At 42.4% G+C, this 15,791-nt stretch overlaps 1 protein-coding gene across 1 annotated transcript in view; it reads right to left on the bottom strand.

Moving 5' to 3' along the window:
* Positions 1-404: 404 nt before the first annotated feature.
* tmem62 (transmembrane protein 62) overlaps positions 405-15,791 on the bottom strand; it is a 36,411-nt gene continuing 21,024 nt past the window's right edge. The window contains exons 5-13 of the mRNA XM_020924571.2: positions 14,545-14,686; positions 10,688-10,812; positions 9,990-10,112; positions 9,456-9,611; positions 9,197-9,356; positions 8,886-9,084; positions 8,652-8,747; positions 8,414-8,532; positions 405-7,815 (exon numbers count right to left, since the gene is read on the bottom strand). Of these exons, the coding sequence (XP_020780230.1) occupies positions 7,444-7,815; positions 8,414-8,532; positions 8,652-8,747; positions 8,886-9,084; positions 9,197-9,356; positions 9,456-9,611; positions 9,990-10,112; positions 10,688-10,812; positions 14,545-14,686 (1,492 nt within the window). The 3' untranslated portion in view covers positions 405-7,443. The remainder of the gene's footprint in view (positions 7,816-8,413; positions 8,533-8,651; positions 8,748-8,885; positions 9,085-9,196; positions 9,357-9,455; positions 9,612-9,989; positions 10,113-10,687; positions 10,813-14,544; positions 14,687-15,791) is intronic.

The raw sequence follows: 15,791 nt of genomic DNA, 5'->3' as shown, positions 1-15,791 counted from the left end.
CGTGGAAACGGTACGGTACGCACACGTCCCGAACCGTGAAAAGCGAACCGAACGGTTCGTTTTTTGTTTTTTTTTCATGAACCGTGCCACCCCTAGTACATATGTGTGTACGTGTGTGTATGTATATATGTATGTATGTGTGTATGTGCGTGTGTGCGCGTGTGTGTGTTTGTGTCTGTGTGTGTCTTGATGTGTGTGTGTGTTTGTGTCTGTAGGGGTGTGTGTGTACGTGTGTGTATGTATATATGGATGGATGTGTGTGTGTGTGTGTGTGTGTGTGTGTGCATGTGTGGGTGGGTTTGTGTCTGTATGTGTCTGTGTGTGTCTGTCTTTATGTGTTTGTGTGTGTCTGTGTGTGTGTAAAATAAATGATCACAACAACAGAATTCATGATTTCAGTCGTCTTTACTGACACACTGTTGGAATAGTGGAAACGCTCCTCTCCAGTGCACCAACAACACATGAAAAAACAACAAAATGATCACAACAGTTAAATTAACTGAATAAATAAAAAGAGAGGATTGGACTGCATTTGAGCCACATCTTCACATTCAGACATGTGGACCTGTGTGTGTGAGTGTAACATGGGACCAGCCTGAGGCCTTCCTGAGACAAACTACTGCTGCTGCGGGATGCGTCCACGGAAAAAGAGTGTTTTTTTCTAATGAGATACAAAAATCAAAATCAAGTTTATGAAATGAAATACTGTGAGTGGTGAGGACATAGACAGCAGCTCAGAGGACAACAGAGCACTAAAGAAAGAGAAGAACGACTTTTATTTGATACACTTTTCACTGTTGGATTTAGTTAGTAGGACTAGATTTTTGGACTTCTGCTTTTAGTGAGGGCGTTTACAAGAGCTCGAGTTTCCATGTTATCCTGGTTATGACAGTATTCCGGATATGGTGTTTATGTGCTCGAGTCTCAGGTTTTTGGAGTATCCTGGTTTTGTGTCCTGACTACAGTCTCCTGGACACACCAGTATCCCGGTTATGAAAAACCAGGAAACTCTCACAGGGTTTTCCTGTAAGTATCCAGGATACTGGGGCCTGTAGATGCAGTATCCTGATTTCTCAAAACTGTAGTTGTACTGAGCATGTGCGAACTCAAGTAACAGGTACAGTAAGAGTGTCAACTTTCCCAAAATGAATCAAACTTCTACCAGAACTTTTCAAGTAATAATATTATATAAATAAAGCAGTCTACTGTTTTATACAGCCACATTTTAAGACTCACTTCTGTGGTATTTTGTGTTGCTCTTGAACCAAACTGATGCTGTGACACACTGTTGTATTTTTTGTCTGTGACTTTTCCTGAAGTTGTGACAGAGCTCCACAGTCTCACGTTCTTACTCGAATGTTTGTTTTCTTTTTTGTGCGTATCCCAGTTCTGAGTTTTATCCTGGTTCTGACAGTGTTCTGGCTGGTGCTTCTGTGCGCTCAGAGAAACCAGGACACTCTGCACCTGTCCACACAAGGAATCAGTATCCTGGACATTTAGACTGGTTGTAGCAACTTTACTAATTTAAGGCTTTTTAATGGGTTTCTAAAAACAAAAAAAGAAAACATACATTCAAGTAAGAACATGAGACTGTGGAGCTCACCAAAAATACAACAGTGTCACAGCATCAGTTTGGTTGAAGAGCAACACAAACAGACACAGAGCTGAGCCTGGTGTTCAAATGTGGCTGTATTAAACACTATTTATTTAGTTTATAAGTATAAAATATGATTGAAAAAGACCTGCCTTGTCTTTCTCTAGTAAACATCTGTCCTCACTGTTGGTTGGTCCATGCTTTAATTTTGAATGAAGTCCTGATGAGGAACAGTCATAGTTGGTTTTGACCATTTAAATAAAGGTCTATTAACCAGACTTTTCCTCGTGTGACTTTCACTTTTTTGGAGTGCCTGGATTTTGTTGTGTCCAAAGTATAAAATATTATGGCTTAAAAGTCTTGGTAGGAGTTTGAGTTGTTTTGGGAAAGTTGGCGCTCAAACTGTACCTGTTATTTAAGTTCGCACATGCTCAGTACAGCTCAGGATCCTGCTTCTGCAGGCCACAGTATCGTGGATACTCTGAGTAAACCCAGACAGAGTTTCTATTCCTCATCACCAGTTCACTGGTGTATCCACAAGACTGAAGATTCAGGACACAAGAATCTATACCTACACACAAATACAAATTCAACTCGAAAAAACAACTCAAATTTAAAAAGTGATCGTCTCCATAAAGATGTTAAACACAAGCACACCACAGAGTCAAGTAACAAGTCAGATCTGTGGAGAGGAGATCCCGCTCACAAAGAGAATGTTTGTTTTTACCAATAAAAACACCTACACCTGAAATAAGAATGCTGTATAGCGGAACATTCCATGGAGACAAACAGAAGGAAAGTACAGAGCAGGTTCATCATCATAAACACACAAATCCTGCAGACTCTTCTGTCAAACTGAAAACTCTCTGTTCCACTTTGTGATGTCATGTGGTGATACAGGAAGTGCTCCACTGTGTTTTTAAACTAAACCAGGACTAGACCAAGAGTAGGCCAAGACTAAACCAGGATTAGACCAGGACTAGACCAGGACTAAACCAGGACTACACCAAAACTAGATCAAGACTGGACCAGGACTAGACCAATTGCCTAGACCAGGATTAAACCAGGACTGATGTAAACTCCAGTCTCTACTGAGCTAAAGGAAAAGGAGCTGTTCACTTGAAAACTACCACTTCATGACATCACAAGGTGGAACTGAGCATTTTGAGTTTTGGAGATGTAGACAGACTAATAATAAAGAGTTATTCAAACATGTGAATGAAACAAAACACAAGTCCAGGTCTGTTTTTGCGGAGGACACAGAGTTAAAACAGGACTTAAAGCTCACAAGAATAAATTTTGTGTAATTTAAAAACTTTAAAAGATTTGATTTTCAAGATGAACTGCTTTGATTTGGCTTTAATGTCTGTTTTCATGAGTCTGCTGTCTATGTTTACAGTGGCAGTTATGTGCAATAGACATTTACCTGTACATTTATTAAAAACACATTATAAACCAAACATCATACAGTACTTGGCAACAGATTCCCTTTTCTTCATTCACAAAAATCACCCAAAAATCAGACTTTTACACTCACAAAATGATCCTAGAATTTGCATTGAATCAGCAGTTACAGAAAAAGGAAGCGTCGATATGGTTGGGACTGGGTCAGACTGGTCCGGTCCAGTCTCGGTTTTGCAGGTGAAAAACAGTGACAGTTCTTCTGGTTCAAACTTTGGCAGTGGTGAAGGCAAAAAGATCCAAAAAAGTGTAAAGTGTCTGTCCATCGAAGCAGGTTTCACAGATCCAGACTTTTGGTGACGTGGTGACTCTGATGTGCACGCTGGAAGAGTTTGGTGGAAACGTGAGGAAAAGGCCGGGGACTGTTCACTTTTTTAATCTTAGAAGACGTACACGGTTTTATAGCAACAGTTTCTGATCTAGTTTTGGTGATTCTACTGATGTACAACAACATCGTCATGATCTAGACCAGGACTAGACCAGGACTGAAACAGGACTGAACCGGGACTAGATCAGGACTGAAACAGGACTGAACCGGGACTAGACCAGGACTAGATCAGGACTGAAACAGGACAAGACCAGGACAAGACCAGGACAAGACCAGGACTAGACCAGGACTAGACCAGGACTAGACCAGGACTAGACCAAGACTAGACCAGGACTAGAAAAGGACAAGACCAGGACTAGACCAGGACTAGAGTAGGACGAGACCAGGACTAGAGTAGGACGAGGCCAGGACTAGAGTAGGACTAGACCAGGACTAGACTAGGACTAGATCAGGACTAGATCAGGACTAGATCAGGACTAGATCAGGACTAGATCAGGACTAGACCAGGACTAGACCAGGACTAGACCAGGACTAAACCAGGACTAGACCAGGACTAAACCAGGACTGAACTACGACTAGACTAAGCCTAGATCAAGACTAGACCAAGATTAGGCCAAATTGAGGCCAAGCCTAGACCAGGACTAAACCAGGTCTAGAAGAGGACTAGACCAAAACTAGACCAGGACCAGACCAGGCCTGATTTATTCCCGGCTCTTCATTATCTAGAGTAGAACAATAATAGTTGGCATTAGCTGCACATTTAATACGGTTCTGTGAGAAAAACTCCAGGTTGGGCGATATGTTTTTCAGAAGTGCCATTAACACCAAAGTGAGTGTTAGTTAGTGACAGCTGAAATTCATTTAAAGGTAGAGCATGTAGACTGTGCTCGGACCACTTTAAAAGGTTTTCAAATCTCAGTTGATCTCCAGAGCTTCACTTGCACATCGGCCGTGCCTCAGTTTTCTTTCCTCGCTTCATCTCCTCAATCCTCCATGTGCCAGGAGTTTAGATCCTCTCTCCTCCCTCTGTGGGCACGACTTCCTCACATTTCCTACACAATCGAGGAGAGGAATCAAGGAGAAGGAAGCGAGGAAAGAGAAATGAAACATGACCGTCACATCCAATGTTTTGTATTTAAAAATAAATCATCATTACAATAGTCATCAGTAAACACTATATTTGATTATTATAGGTCATATTCATCAAATCTGAGAAATATTGAAATCAAATCTACATACTCTACCTTTAAAAGTGCACTGCACAACTTTTCTGGTGGAGGGTCCATCACCTACTTGTCTCCATGGAGATGTTATTGCTTTGTCTGGAATATTCCATGATATGACTTTAAACACATGGATCTAGTATTTATTCATTTTGGGTGTTTCTATTGTCCCAGACCAACACTAGATCAAAATTAGACCAGGACTAGACCAGGACTAGACCAGGACTAGACCAGGACTAGACCAGGACTAAACCAGGAGTAGACCAGGAGTAGACCAGGACTAGACCAGGACTAGACCAGGACTAGACCAGGACTAAACCAGGAGTAGACCAGGAGTAGACCAGGACTAAACCAGGAGTAGACCAGGACTAGACCAAGACTAGACCAAGACTAGACCAAGACTAAACCAGGACTAGACCAGGACTAAACCAGGAGTAGACCAGGACTAGACCAGGACTAAACCAGGAGTAGACCAGGATTAGACCAAGAATAAACCAGGACTAGACCAGGACTAAACCAGGAGTAGACCAGGACTAAACCAGGACTAGACCAGGACTAGACCAGGACTAAACCAAGACTAAACCAGGACTAGACCAGAACTCAAAAATACAATAATACTCTCAGTGAAAAAAGCTGCATCTCCACAGATCTGACCTGTAATGTGGCCTGTAGATGTCTCCTTATATAGATAAATAGGTTTAGTCTCTAGTTTGGAACATTCTAGACAAAGCAAGAATATTCCCATGACACTAGACAAGCAGCTGACAGACCCTCCACCAGAAAAGTTACGTAGTGCACCTTTAAGCTGTAAAATCTATTTTGTGGAGTTAATAAAATAAAATCCAACAGAAAATACATATTCTAACATCCATTGTTGATAGCAGAAGTACTTAGGGATTCTCAAGTGATCACATTTACAATCAAAATCAGAACGCTTTAGGGAGTCACACTTCAAAAGAATATAAACTGTTTTGCCTTGGTCCTACAAATGGCCCCCACTTTAGGAAAAGGAATGGGACAAAAACCCAGAGAGTGCAGTGGTTTAAAGACGGGACAGAGGTTTGAACAGTCCCCAGCCCCACACAGTCGTTCACTGGTGCCATGCAGACGGAGGAAACCAGACGTCACACTGTCGGATGTTTATGGACGGTGACACTGATCCAGAGAAAAAAAAAGACAGAGTTTTGTTTTGTGAGTCTGGACACTGGCTGCAGACCGGACACACCGGGAGCTGAATGTGGGCGTGTTTTAAACTGGTTTAAACATAAGGAGCGGACAGAACATCAAAACCACCAGCGAAATTTACAAAAAAAAAAAAAAAAAAAAAAAAAAAGCAATAAACAATCAAAATCAGCATGATCCTTTCTTGGGTAACTCTATAAAACCAGGACTAGACCAGAACTAGATCAGGACTAGACCAGGACTAGACCAGAACTAGATCAGGACTAGACCAGGACTAGACCAGGACTAGATTAGGATTTAGACCACTTTTGACTGATACAGACCACAATAACCCCACAAGAGCTGCACAAACCAGGACTAACTGAAGGATAGATCAGGACTAGACCAGGACAACACCAGGAGAAGACCAGGAGTAGACCAGGAGTAGACCAGGAGTAGACCAGGAGTAGACCAGGAGAAGACCAGGAGAAGACCAGGAGTAGACCAGGAATAGAGCAGGACTAGACTAACATTAGACCAAGACCAAACCGAGATTAGAGAAGGATTAGACAAGGACTAAACCAAGTGTCAACCAGGACAAGATCAGGATAAGACCAGGACTTAACCAGGACTAAACCAGGACTAAACCACCTGACTGATAGTGACTACTTGCAGAGTGGTACAACCTCAAAAATGCTGCACACAAAACCAGAACTAAACCAAGTCCAATCCAAAACCAAACTAAATCCAAGCCAGGACTAAACCAGGACTAAGGTTTAATCTAGGTCTAAACCACTGATCATACAAAACTCTGCAGTCTGGGACTAGCCCACAAGACCTGCACTACACCAGGAATAAACCCAAACCGAACCAGGTTTAACTCAGAACTAAGACAGGTTTACAAACCAGGATTAAACCACCTCTGACTGATACTGACCACTGCAGACCAAGAACAGCCCACAAGACCTGCACTAAACCAGGACTAAACCAGGACTAAACCAGGACTAAACCAGGACTAAACCAGGACTAAACCAGGGGCCTAGACATCACAACTTTCCTTTGCACCATCTGTTGACTTAAAGGTGCATTGTGTAACTTTTCTAATGGAGGATCCACCATGTGCGTGTCTCCATGGAGATGTGTGACATTAAACATACACATCTTACATTTACTCAACAAAATTAACTGTTTTTAATCAACTTAAAAAGTGTCATTCTGGTGCATTGGGCCCTGTGGTGTCACCTGCTGTTTGCAAAGAGACAAATAAGTGTGACGCCATAATGTGGAACATTCCAGACAACATCTCCATGGAGAGAAGCTGGTGACGGACTCTCCACCAGGAAAGTTACACCGTGCATCTTTAAAATAAGGGTAAGATTTTGTAAAGGTTAAAGTATCTCTTTAAGCCTAATCATAAATCTGATCAAGTGAATAATTAGAATGTTTCATATTTTAGTATATAAATACACTGGGAGAGTTTTGTGGGCATCTCTAAGGTGCAGAATGGCTGAGTGAATGATTATTAGAACACTTCTAAGGAGATTTTTGTTCTGTGTATCTCATTATCTGGCGCCCACATCCAGCTCCCCCTGCAGAGCCCGAGTCCAATACTAGTGCTTCTTTTTGTTCAGTGAGAACAAAACATCACGAGTTAAACCTGCAGTGTGCGGTCACTGTCAGGAGGTGGCGCTGTTGGCTTTGTGTTGCCTCAGGGCGGGGAGGGGACAAGTCCACACTCTGTGCACCAGGACCAAACCCATCCCCAAAGCCCACGTCCGGACCGGGGACAAAAGGAACGCCATGGGTCCATACGTCTCCAGGAGGAAGTAACACGAGTGCGCCTGCCACGACAGGAGCAGCAGCATGGACAGGTGCACCGCCACGGTCAAACAGCGGGAGACGGGGGCAGGGTTAGAGGGGGCGTGGCCTGAGGGGGCGGGGCGAGAGGGGGTCCAGAGTCGTAGATGAGACGTGAAGCAGTGACCACAGCAGCGATGGTGCAGACTCCAGCACAGGTAACAGGTGAGGGGCATGTTAAAGAAGAGCATCTGCACGAAGACAAAGACACACAGAGACACACGGAGACAAAGAGGATCAGAATGAGTTTTGTTTCTAAAGCTACGTTCAGATCACAGCGTCATAAATGCCTCGAGCATTTTATACATGTCTTGAACGCACCACAGGCCAAACCTGTTTGTCAAAGCTCGACCTCGTCTGATCTCAGCAGCTCAGCAGGACTTGGCCTGGTCACGACTCCAGGAGTCACAATGGGGCAGCAGTGGTAAAAACTCAGTGTCCTTAGGCAAGACACTTTGTCTAGTATGAATTTGGAGTGTGAATAAAGCACACAATTGTAGAGTGACTTTGAGTGTCTGGCAAAGCTCTGTATAAGATTAATGCATTATTATAATTATGATCAGAAGAGCTGGACGAGCCCAGACGTGTCTACAGAAACTCTGTGTTTAAATCTGATGTCTCTGCTGCAGAGATTCTGTCCAGACTTAATCATAACACAGGCTCTGTACATTTATGAATTTACTGATTCCTCCTTCTGTGATTGACCTTATTTATTATGATCTTTCATTTCCGTTTTCCCCTGTGTACTGTGCTGTAGTACTTGCATTAATCACAATATTAGTTTCTTACTTGTACGACTCCGACCACATAAGTGAGACTTCCCTCCAGGAAGTGTCCATCGATGATCACTCCAAACGCAAAACAGGCCCCACTGTGTCCGTCAATCATCTCGCCAATAAACCAGGGACCTGAGGAGAGAGACAGGGAAGGAGGGAGAAAGGAAGAGTAGGAAAGGAGAGAGAGGAGAGAGAAATCAAAATAGAAACACTTTTTATAGACTGTGTGAATGTGTGAAACCTGGACTCACCAAGGGCAGTGCAGAGGTTGAAGAGCAGCAGTGAATAATAAAACATGTTCATCTGACTGACCAACTGCAGCGACGCACACGCTCTGGACAACAGACCTGGAACAACACCACAGACTCAGGGCTGAAGAAACGTTCTGAATGTAACTACAGCTCTGTGAATCCTAACATGTCCACCAGAGGGCAGTGCTTGAACAAACTCATGTCTGATTCAGTGCTTCATGAAAGTGTCCTGACCTCTCCCACTGGACAGACTGATCCTCCTGAACACCAGCAGCCCCCCGATGTTCAGCAGAACTGTGAAGGCGAAAGCAGCTCGTCCCAGAACGTGATGATCCGTGAGGAGAATAAACGACTGAACAAAGCCAAAGCTCGGAGTCAGACCCTCCTCCAGAGAGAAGAGCTGCTGCTTCACCGAGGACCGTCCAGAGGAGTCCTGGAGAACAGAGACTTTGATCAGAATCACCACACAGCAGCCTTGAAAAAAACTGTTTTCACTGATGCTATAGTGGCACTTTATAATGTTTAAACGTGTCGTGTCTTCGTACCTGAACAGTGACAGAGATGGTGTGGACCCCAGTGAGGTACAGAGAGGAGTCCCACTGCAGCACATACAGAGGTCCACCAGCAGAGTGCGCCAAACCCAGCTCCACTCCATCTATATGCACGAGGACAGAGGAGAGCGGCGAGTCTGAGAAGGCCAGGACTCTGCAGGACAGAGGGACATGAGAGTTGATGAGCTCTGTGGGCTGGAGCAATATACAAAGAGTGTAAGTCAAACAGTTGAGCCAGTGGCAGTGCCAGCACCTGATGTGAGAGGACTTTTGTATCCGCCCCAGAGGCTCCGCCCCCGGGTGCAGGTACTGAGCGTCTTTGGGGTTTGTGATGACGACCGCCGGCCACCGGTCAAAGGTCAGGTCTGAGAAACTGAGGAGGTCATGGTCCAGGGCCAGCACACGGTATCTGAAGAGAAAACAGATACAGTCATTTTTAAACATGTAATTAAGTGGATGGAAACTTCAACGCCCCCACAAATGTCACATGATAAAAATATTCAAACAAATTTATTTCAAATAAACTTAATTGTATGTCCTTATGGGACTGTAAGTGATGTCATCAGTCCTCCAGTCAAATCCCAGCTTCATTCACTATAAAGATATTAACACATCTGAAGTGCTCCAAGGCTTTGAGAAATGCTGTTTTTAAATGTAACCTGCACAAAAGTAATAACTGTAGTTAAGTCCAGGGCTCCCTGTGATTGTGAATCAGGTGTTTTTCCTACAGACTTCACACAGCCTGTAGTATTTTCCAGATAAAACATAGATTGGGTTCAGTTCTTACCGTCTGTTGTCCATCCAGTCTCCCAGCTCCAGCTCCAGAGTTCCTTGAGGGTGTCTGCTGTGGAGCACGGGCATCAGACCCCCCAGAGTGTGCAGGTGCCCACACAAATATGCCACGGCTGACCTGAGGAGAGACAAGGAAACTGTTTTATAAAGATTCATTTGTAAAATATATAACTAATTAGGGATGCATCGATACTGATATCGATACCTTGACATCTGCTGATACCTGCTGATTCCTCTTACTACATCCAGTTTGAACTACCAACTGAACCAATATCACAGAACCGATACAGGATCCATTTCATTTTCAGTATCGATATTAGATATCAGTATCAGTACAGTATCAGTGCATCCCTCCTAACTCTGCTGGTTACATGTGGGTGTACTAATATTCTAAAACACACCAAGCTAAATGTGTGTGTGATCTGAGGACTTGTTGTTCCAGAAGAACACACTTGGTGAACTCTTTGTGAGTTCTGATGAAGATGTCATCAATGAACCCCAGCTGAGTTTAGGAGGAACAGAAAGTCAAACCTCAGCAGACGCCTTTGGTCATGTGAGGTCATCAGCCTCTGAGCCAAAGGGCTGTGGGCCAGTCATATGACCCGGTCACATGACCCACGCTGATCACGTGACCTGCTCTGTCACAATGTTGTGGTTTAAAATTGCCTAAATAAGTGTTTTTATTTTTGGTACCTCATGAGCTCCCGTACTCCTGGAGAGGGTGACACGATGGTGGAGGTGGTGTAGTGTCCAAACCAGATGGACTGGTTTGAGCTGAGGGACTCCAGTCTGAATGAGTCCAGAAGATCCATCTGAGTCTGGGACAGAAACAGGAGAAGAAGAAAAAAAACGTGGGTGTTTTTCAGATGTTGGAATGTGATGATGTCATAGTCCCAGATGGGGGACAGCACGATTCTACAATAAAAACAGGATAAGACATTCCCCATCTGTCCAGATTCAGACAGACTAGTGGTTGCTCCAGGTATTACAGGTCCAGGAGCTTGGGCCGAGAACGAATTCTCACCTAAGCTCCACAAAAAATGACCAGTGAGACTCATTTTCAAAAATTCAGTTTGAAATTAAGTAAGTTAATAGTCGATGTTTCTATTACTTTAAACTAATCAGAATATGCCATAGTTTCTCTGGTAAAAATTTGATCAGCATCTAAATGTGCCCACATTGGCTCCAAAGAAGGGGCCAAAAAGATCATATTTGGTCTGTGACCATATGTGGGGCTCTACACCGTCCACATGAAAGCTCAGAAAAGCGTGAGATTTGTGTCAGAAATGGTAATTTTCTCAAATATTCATGTTCAACAGTCAGTTTGTAAATATCTGCTTGGAGTATTTTTGGGCCCATGAGCCAATGAGCACAGGCCACTGAAAACAATACAACATCATCTTGGGTTGACCTTCAGATTTGATCAAAGTTCTATGTGGGACACAGACAGATTTCCCTCTTGATTACAACTGATTTGTTTTTATTTCAAGTTTTGTGCTAAGACACATATTACATAACATATACTGCAAACGACAGAAAAGCACACGTCTCAAAAAGGAGTGGGAAGAAGAAAACTTATATTAACCCACCTTTATCCTACATTAACCCTGTTGGTGGTTTTCAGATTCTAGAAGATGCTGATGTCAGACTCCCAGACGGGGGCAAGAGACAGATGTACACATGTACTTTGCCGTGAAATTCACAAATGCTGAACTTGGTATTTTCAATTTGTGACTAAACCCATGAACTTACTGTGTTACAACATAATTCAGCATTTTAACTATTTTAATTTTAGCTGCTCTCCCTCTGTGTTCATTAATATTGTTGTGTAGAATGCAGTGATGTCATCTGAAACAGCAATAATGAATGAAAGACAAAAACACCACAACATTCCCTCTCTTGTAAAACTGAGCTGGAGGACTGTTCTGAAATCTATGCTGGAATTTACTAGTTTATGGTTAATATATTAGTAATTACTGAACCCAGGAGAGTCAGTCTTAGGGCCCCAGAGCCTGACCCTCTTCCTATTCATTCATAATAGAGGGGGGCTCGTGTAAGGCGTCTTGCAAAAACGTAACTCTAAAATGCCTTCACTTCAACATAAATGGTAAATGGTCACAGTTTTATACACAGCTTTTCCATCTTCAAAGCTCAAAGTGCTTTACAACAAGGAACCACTGCAGTTTCAAAAATGGCGTGGGTGCTCATGTACATCACAAAACTTTACAAATATTTACATACTGCAAACTAAATTACACAAAATACACTGCACTTTGCCATGAAATTTCCAATAGATAAATGCAAAAATGTTGAAAATCAGATAATTTCTATTAGTGACTACACCCAAGAACTCGCTGTATTAAAACACCAATCTCAATTTTAACTATATTAATTTTAGCTGCTCCCATCTGTGTTAAATATTATTGGCCTAAAGAATGTTTTAATATTCATCTAGAAACAGCACATAGTTCTTGGTGGTGGGCAGGAGGATAACAGCATTTATTCACTTTGATACGTCTGTGTTCACTTTAAAAGTTTCCTTATTATGCAATTTTTTGATTTCTGTTCTAATGTTGTTTCCTCATCACAAACAGACCTGGAGTTGTGTTTTGTTTCATTCACATGTTTAACACACAAACCTGCACATTTAGGCAGAGATCTTCTCTCAACCTGAAAACGCTCTGTTTCACCTTGTGATGTCACGCTGTGATATTGGAAGTGCTACATTGTGTTTTTAAACTCCACACTCCTTCACTAGAATCATTTGGATCATTTCAGCTCTGGAGTTTCCAATCTCTGCTGATCTAAAGGTAAAAGGAGCTGTTGAGTGGCGAGGAGAAAATTCTGTTTGTTGACTGGACAAATGTTAGTTTGGTTGAAGACGTTTCGCAGCTCATCCAAGCTGCTTCTTCAGTTGTGGTCAGACGCTGGTGGACACTTCCTTATATCTGCAGGAGGAGCTAACTACACTGAAACTAACACACACTTGTTTACAGTTTCTGTTTGTTAGTTGGGCCTATTGACCTGTACAGTGTGTGGGGTCTAATTAACAGAACAATTCATGGTCATAATGGAGCTTCCACACCTCTGGACCTGACCTGACTACACCTGTTGTTCTCTTGTTTGTTTTGATTTAGGTTTGAGGATGGAGTTGTAAATAGGAGACAGATGGTATCTGAGTCTCCGTTTCTGTTTAGAGAAGGATTCTCTTTCTTCACAAAAATGGCTTCTTTCACTCCCCTCTCAAACCAGTTCTTCTCTCTGGCTAAAATCTGTACCTCACTGTCCTCAAATGAGTGGCCCGCGGCTTTTAAGTGGAGATGCACAGCAGACTGAGGTCCACTGCTGCTCTCTCATCTGTCCAGAGGTGTGGAAGCTCCATTATGACCATGAATTGTTCTGCTCATTAGACCCCACACACTGTACAGGTCCATAGGCCGAACTAACAAACAGAAACTGTAAACAAGTAGGTGTGTGTTAGTTTCAGTGTAGTTAGCTCCTCCTGCAGATATAAAGCAGTGTCCACCAGCATCTGACCAGAACTGAAGAAGCAGCTTGGATGAGCTGAGAAACGTCTTCAACCAAACTAACTTTTGTCCAGTCGACAAACAGAATTTTCTCCTCGCCATGGATTCTACCTGGACGACTGAGGGATTCTTCACACATCTTGAGCTGTTGAGTGGAAAACTACCACTTCGTGACATCACAAGGTGGAACAGATGTTACTCAAACTCAAACTTGTGTGAATGAAACAAAACACAAGTCCAGGTGTGTTTTTGAGGAGGGAACAACATTAGAACATGACTTAAAGCTCACAAGAGTCAATTTTGCATAATATCAGAAAATGATATTGGAAGTTATTGTTTACAACTGGACTTCTTTTTTTATGAAACTTTGCTGCTGCTCTCATCAACATTCCTTGAGGGTGTGATGCTAACTGTAGGCTCTGCTCTGTCTGCGGCTCTGTTAGATTTTAATCTTTAATCTTTGTTTTAACAGGTGAGCTGGTTTGTTCTGTTAAACAAGCCTCTCACTCATAAAATGACAGTCACAAACATTTGCCAACAGTTTTTCAGTTAGTCACTCTCACCTTTTAGTTGTTAGTTTAGTTCACTGTAAAGTATTGATTCTACTGTATTTAAACCTTCAGCACTGCAGTGTTTAAAGTGTGTATGTAAAGTTTTGATGATTCTCTCATTTTGAGTTAATATCGCAGGGTAACACCTGTTGTAAATATAAATTATAGTTTTACACAAATCAAGAAGCATTTTGTGAAGAAAAGTTGGATTAAATTACAGGAAGTTCTATTGTCGAGAGTCATCACTGCGAGAATTCTGTCAAAAGTTTGGCACAATTTACATGTGACAAACACATTTTTCTGACACTTTAATTTCATGATTTCAACTAAATAAAGTTTTTTGGGTTTTTTTCATTCATCAAATCATAAATTCTGTGTACATTAGAGGATTTTTGGCCCAGTGGACCTTATGGTTGCTCGGTAACAGTTATGGAATTCCCTATGTGTATCTATGTATGTATGTATGTTTTACCTGGTTGAGGATCCCAAAGAAGTTGTACGGTCTCTTGGGTCCTGGGGTCAGAGTGGCGTCCGCACAAACAAAAGAGTAGTTTCCAAATGGAGTTCTGTGGATGTAGTGAAACGAACCCACTTTCTGATTGGCTGAGTACTTCCTGAAAAAGACAATATACAAACAAAGACAATGTTATAAAGACAATACAATGACAATGTACATTAATACACATGGGGCTATGGGGGGGTCACTGGTTCTATTGGATTTTGAACTTTTAAAAACTAACCACTGAATTTCTCATTTTGAATTTTTAACTCTGAAAAAAGATTATTTAAAGATTATTTTTATTCTGAATTTTAGTTGGCGACATGTTAAGTGTACTTTTTCAGTAGGTTTCAATTTAGTCCTCGTTTGGTCCTGGTTTAGTCCAGGTTGATTCCTGGTTCAGTCCTGGTTTATTCCTGGTTTATTCCTGCTTTAGTCCTGCTTTAGACCTGGTTTAGTCCTGGTTTAGTCCTGGTTTAGTCCTGGTTTAGTCCTGGTTTAGTCCCACTTCATGTGTGAGAGGGAGGTTCAATCGCTGCTATTTTAATCCCAGATGCTTGAGATGAGTGGAATAATAGGTCCAGTCCGACCTGCTCCAGTGTCACATCACATGTCTGACCCCAGAGAAAACACTGCACTGGATATAGACTCAGTCCACACGTACAAGCAGCTGACCGCTGCTGTCTAGAACATTCCAGAACAACATGAAAGCAAACACACTCTAAACACTCTGATGATGTTAGAGATCCTGAATATGCACTCCAGACATTTTAAAACGTCTTCAACAACTGTTATATTCAACAGGAGTGTCAAGTCTCACAAGGTCTAAGCCAGGACTAAACCAGGACTAAACCAGGACTAAACCTGGTCTAAACCAGGTCTAAACCAGGACTAAACCAGGACTGAACCAGGACTGAACCAGGACTAAACCAGGATTAAACTAGGATTAAACCAGGTCTAAACCAGGACTAAACCAGGACTAACCCAGGACTAATCCAGTACTAAACCAGTTCTAAACCAGGACTAACCCAGGACTAAACCAGGACTAATCCAGTACTAAACCAGTTCTAAACCAGGACTAACCCAGGTCTAAACCAGGTCTAAACTGAATCTAAACCAGGACTAAAGCACCTCTGGTAGATACTGATCACTGCAAACAGGGAATACGCCCAAAAGAAGGCACTAAACGAGGATTAAATCACGACTAAATCAGGTCTAAA

The sequence above is a fragment of the Boleophthalmus pectinirostris genome, unplaced genomic scaffold (genome assembly GCF_026225935.1).
Source record: "Boleophthalmus pectinirostris isolate CB_2022bp ecotype Guang Dong unplaced genomic scaffold, ASM2622593v1 HiC_scaffold_10, whole genome shotgun sequence".
In the NCBI taxonomy this organism is placed as follows: Eukaryota; Metazoa; Chordata; class Actinopteri; order Gobiiformes; family Gobiidae; genus Boleophthalmus; species Boleophthalmus pectinirostris.
Note: the sequence above shows the minus strand (reverse complement) of the source record. Positions and strands in the feature narration are given on the sequence as shown.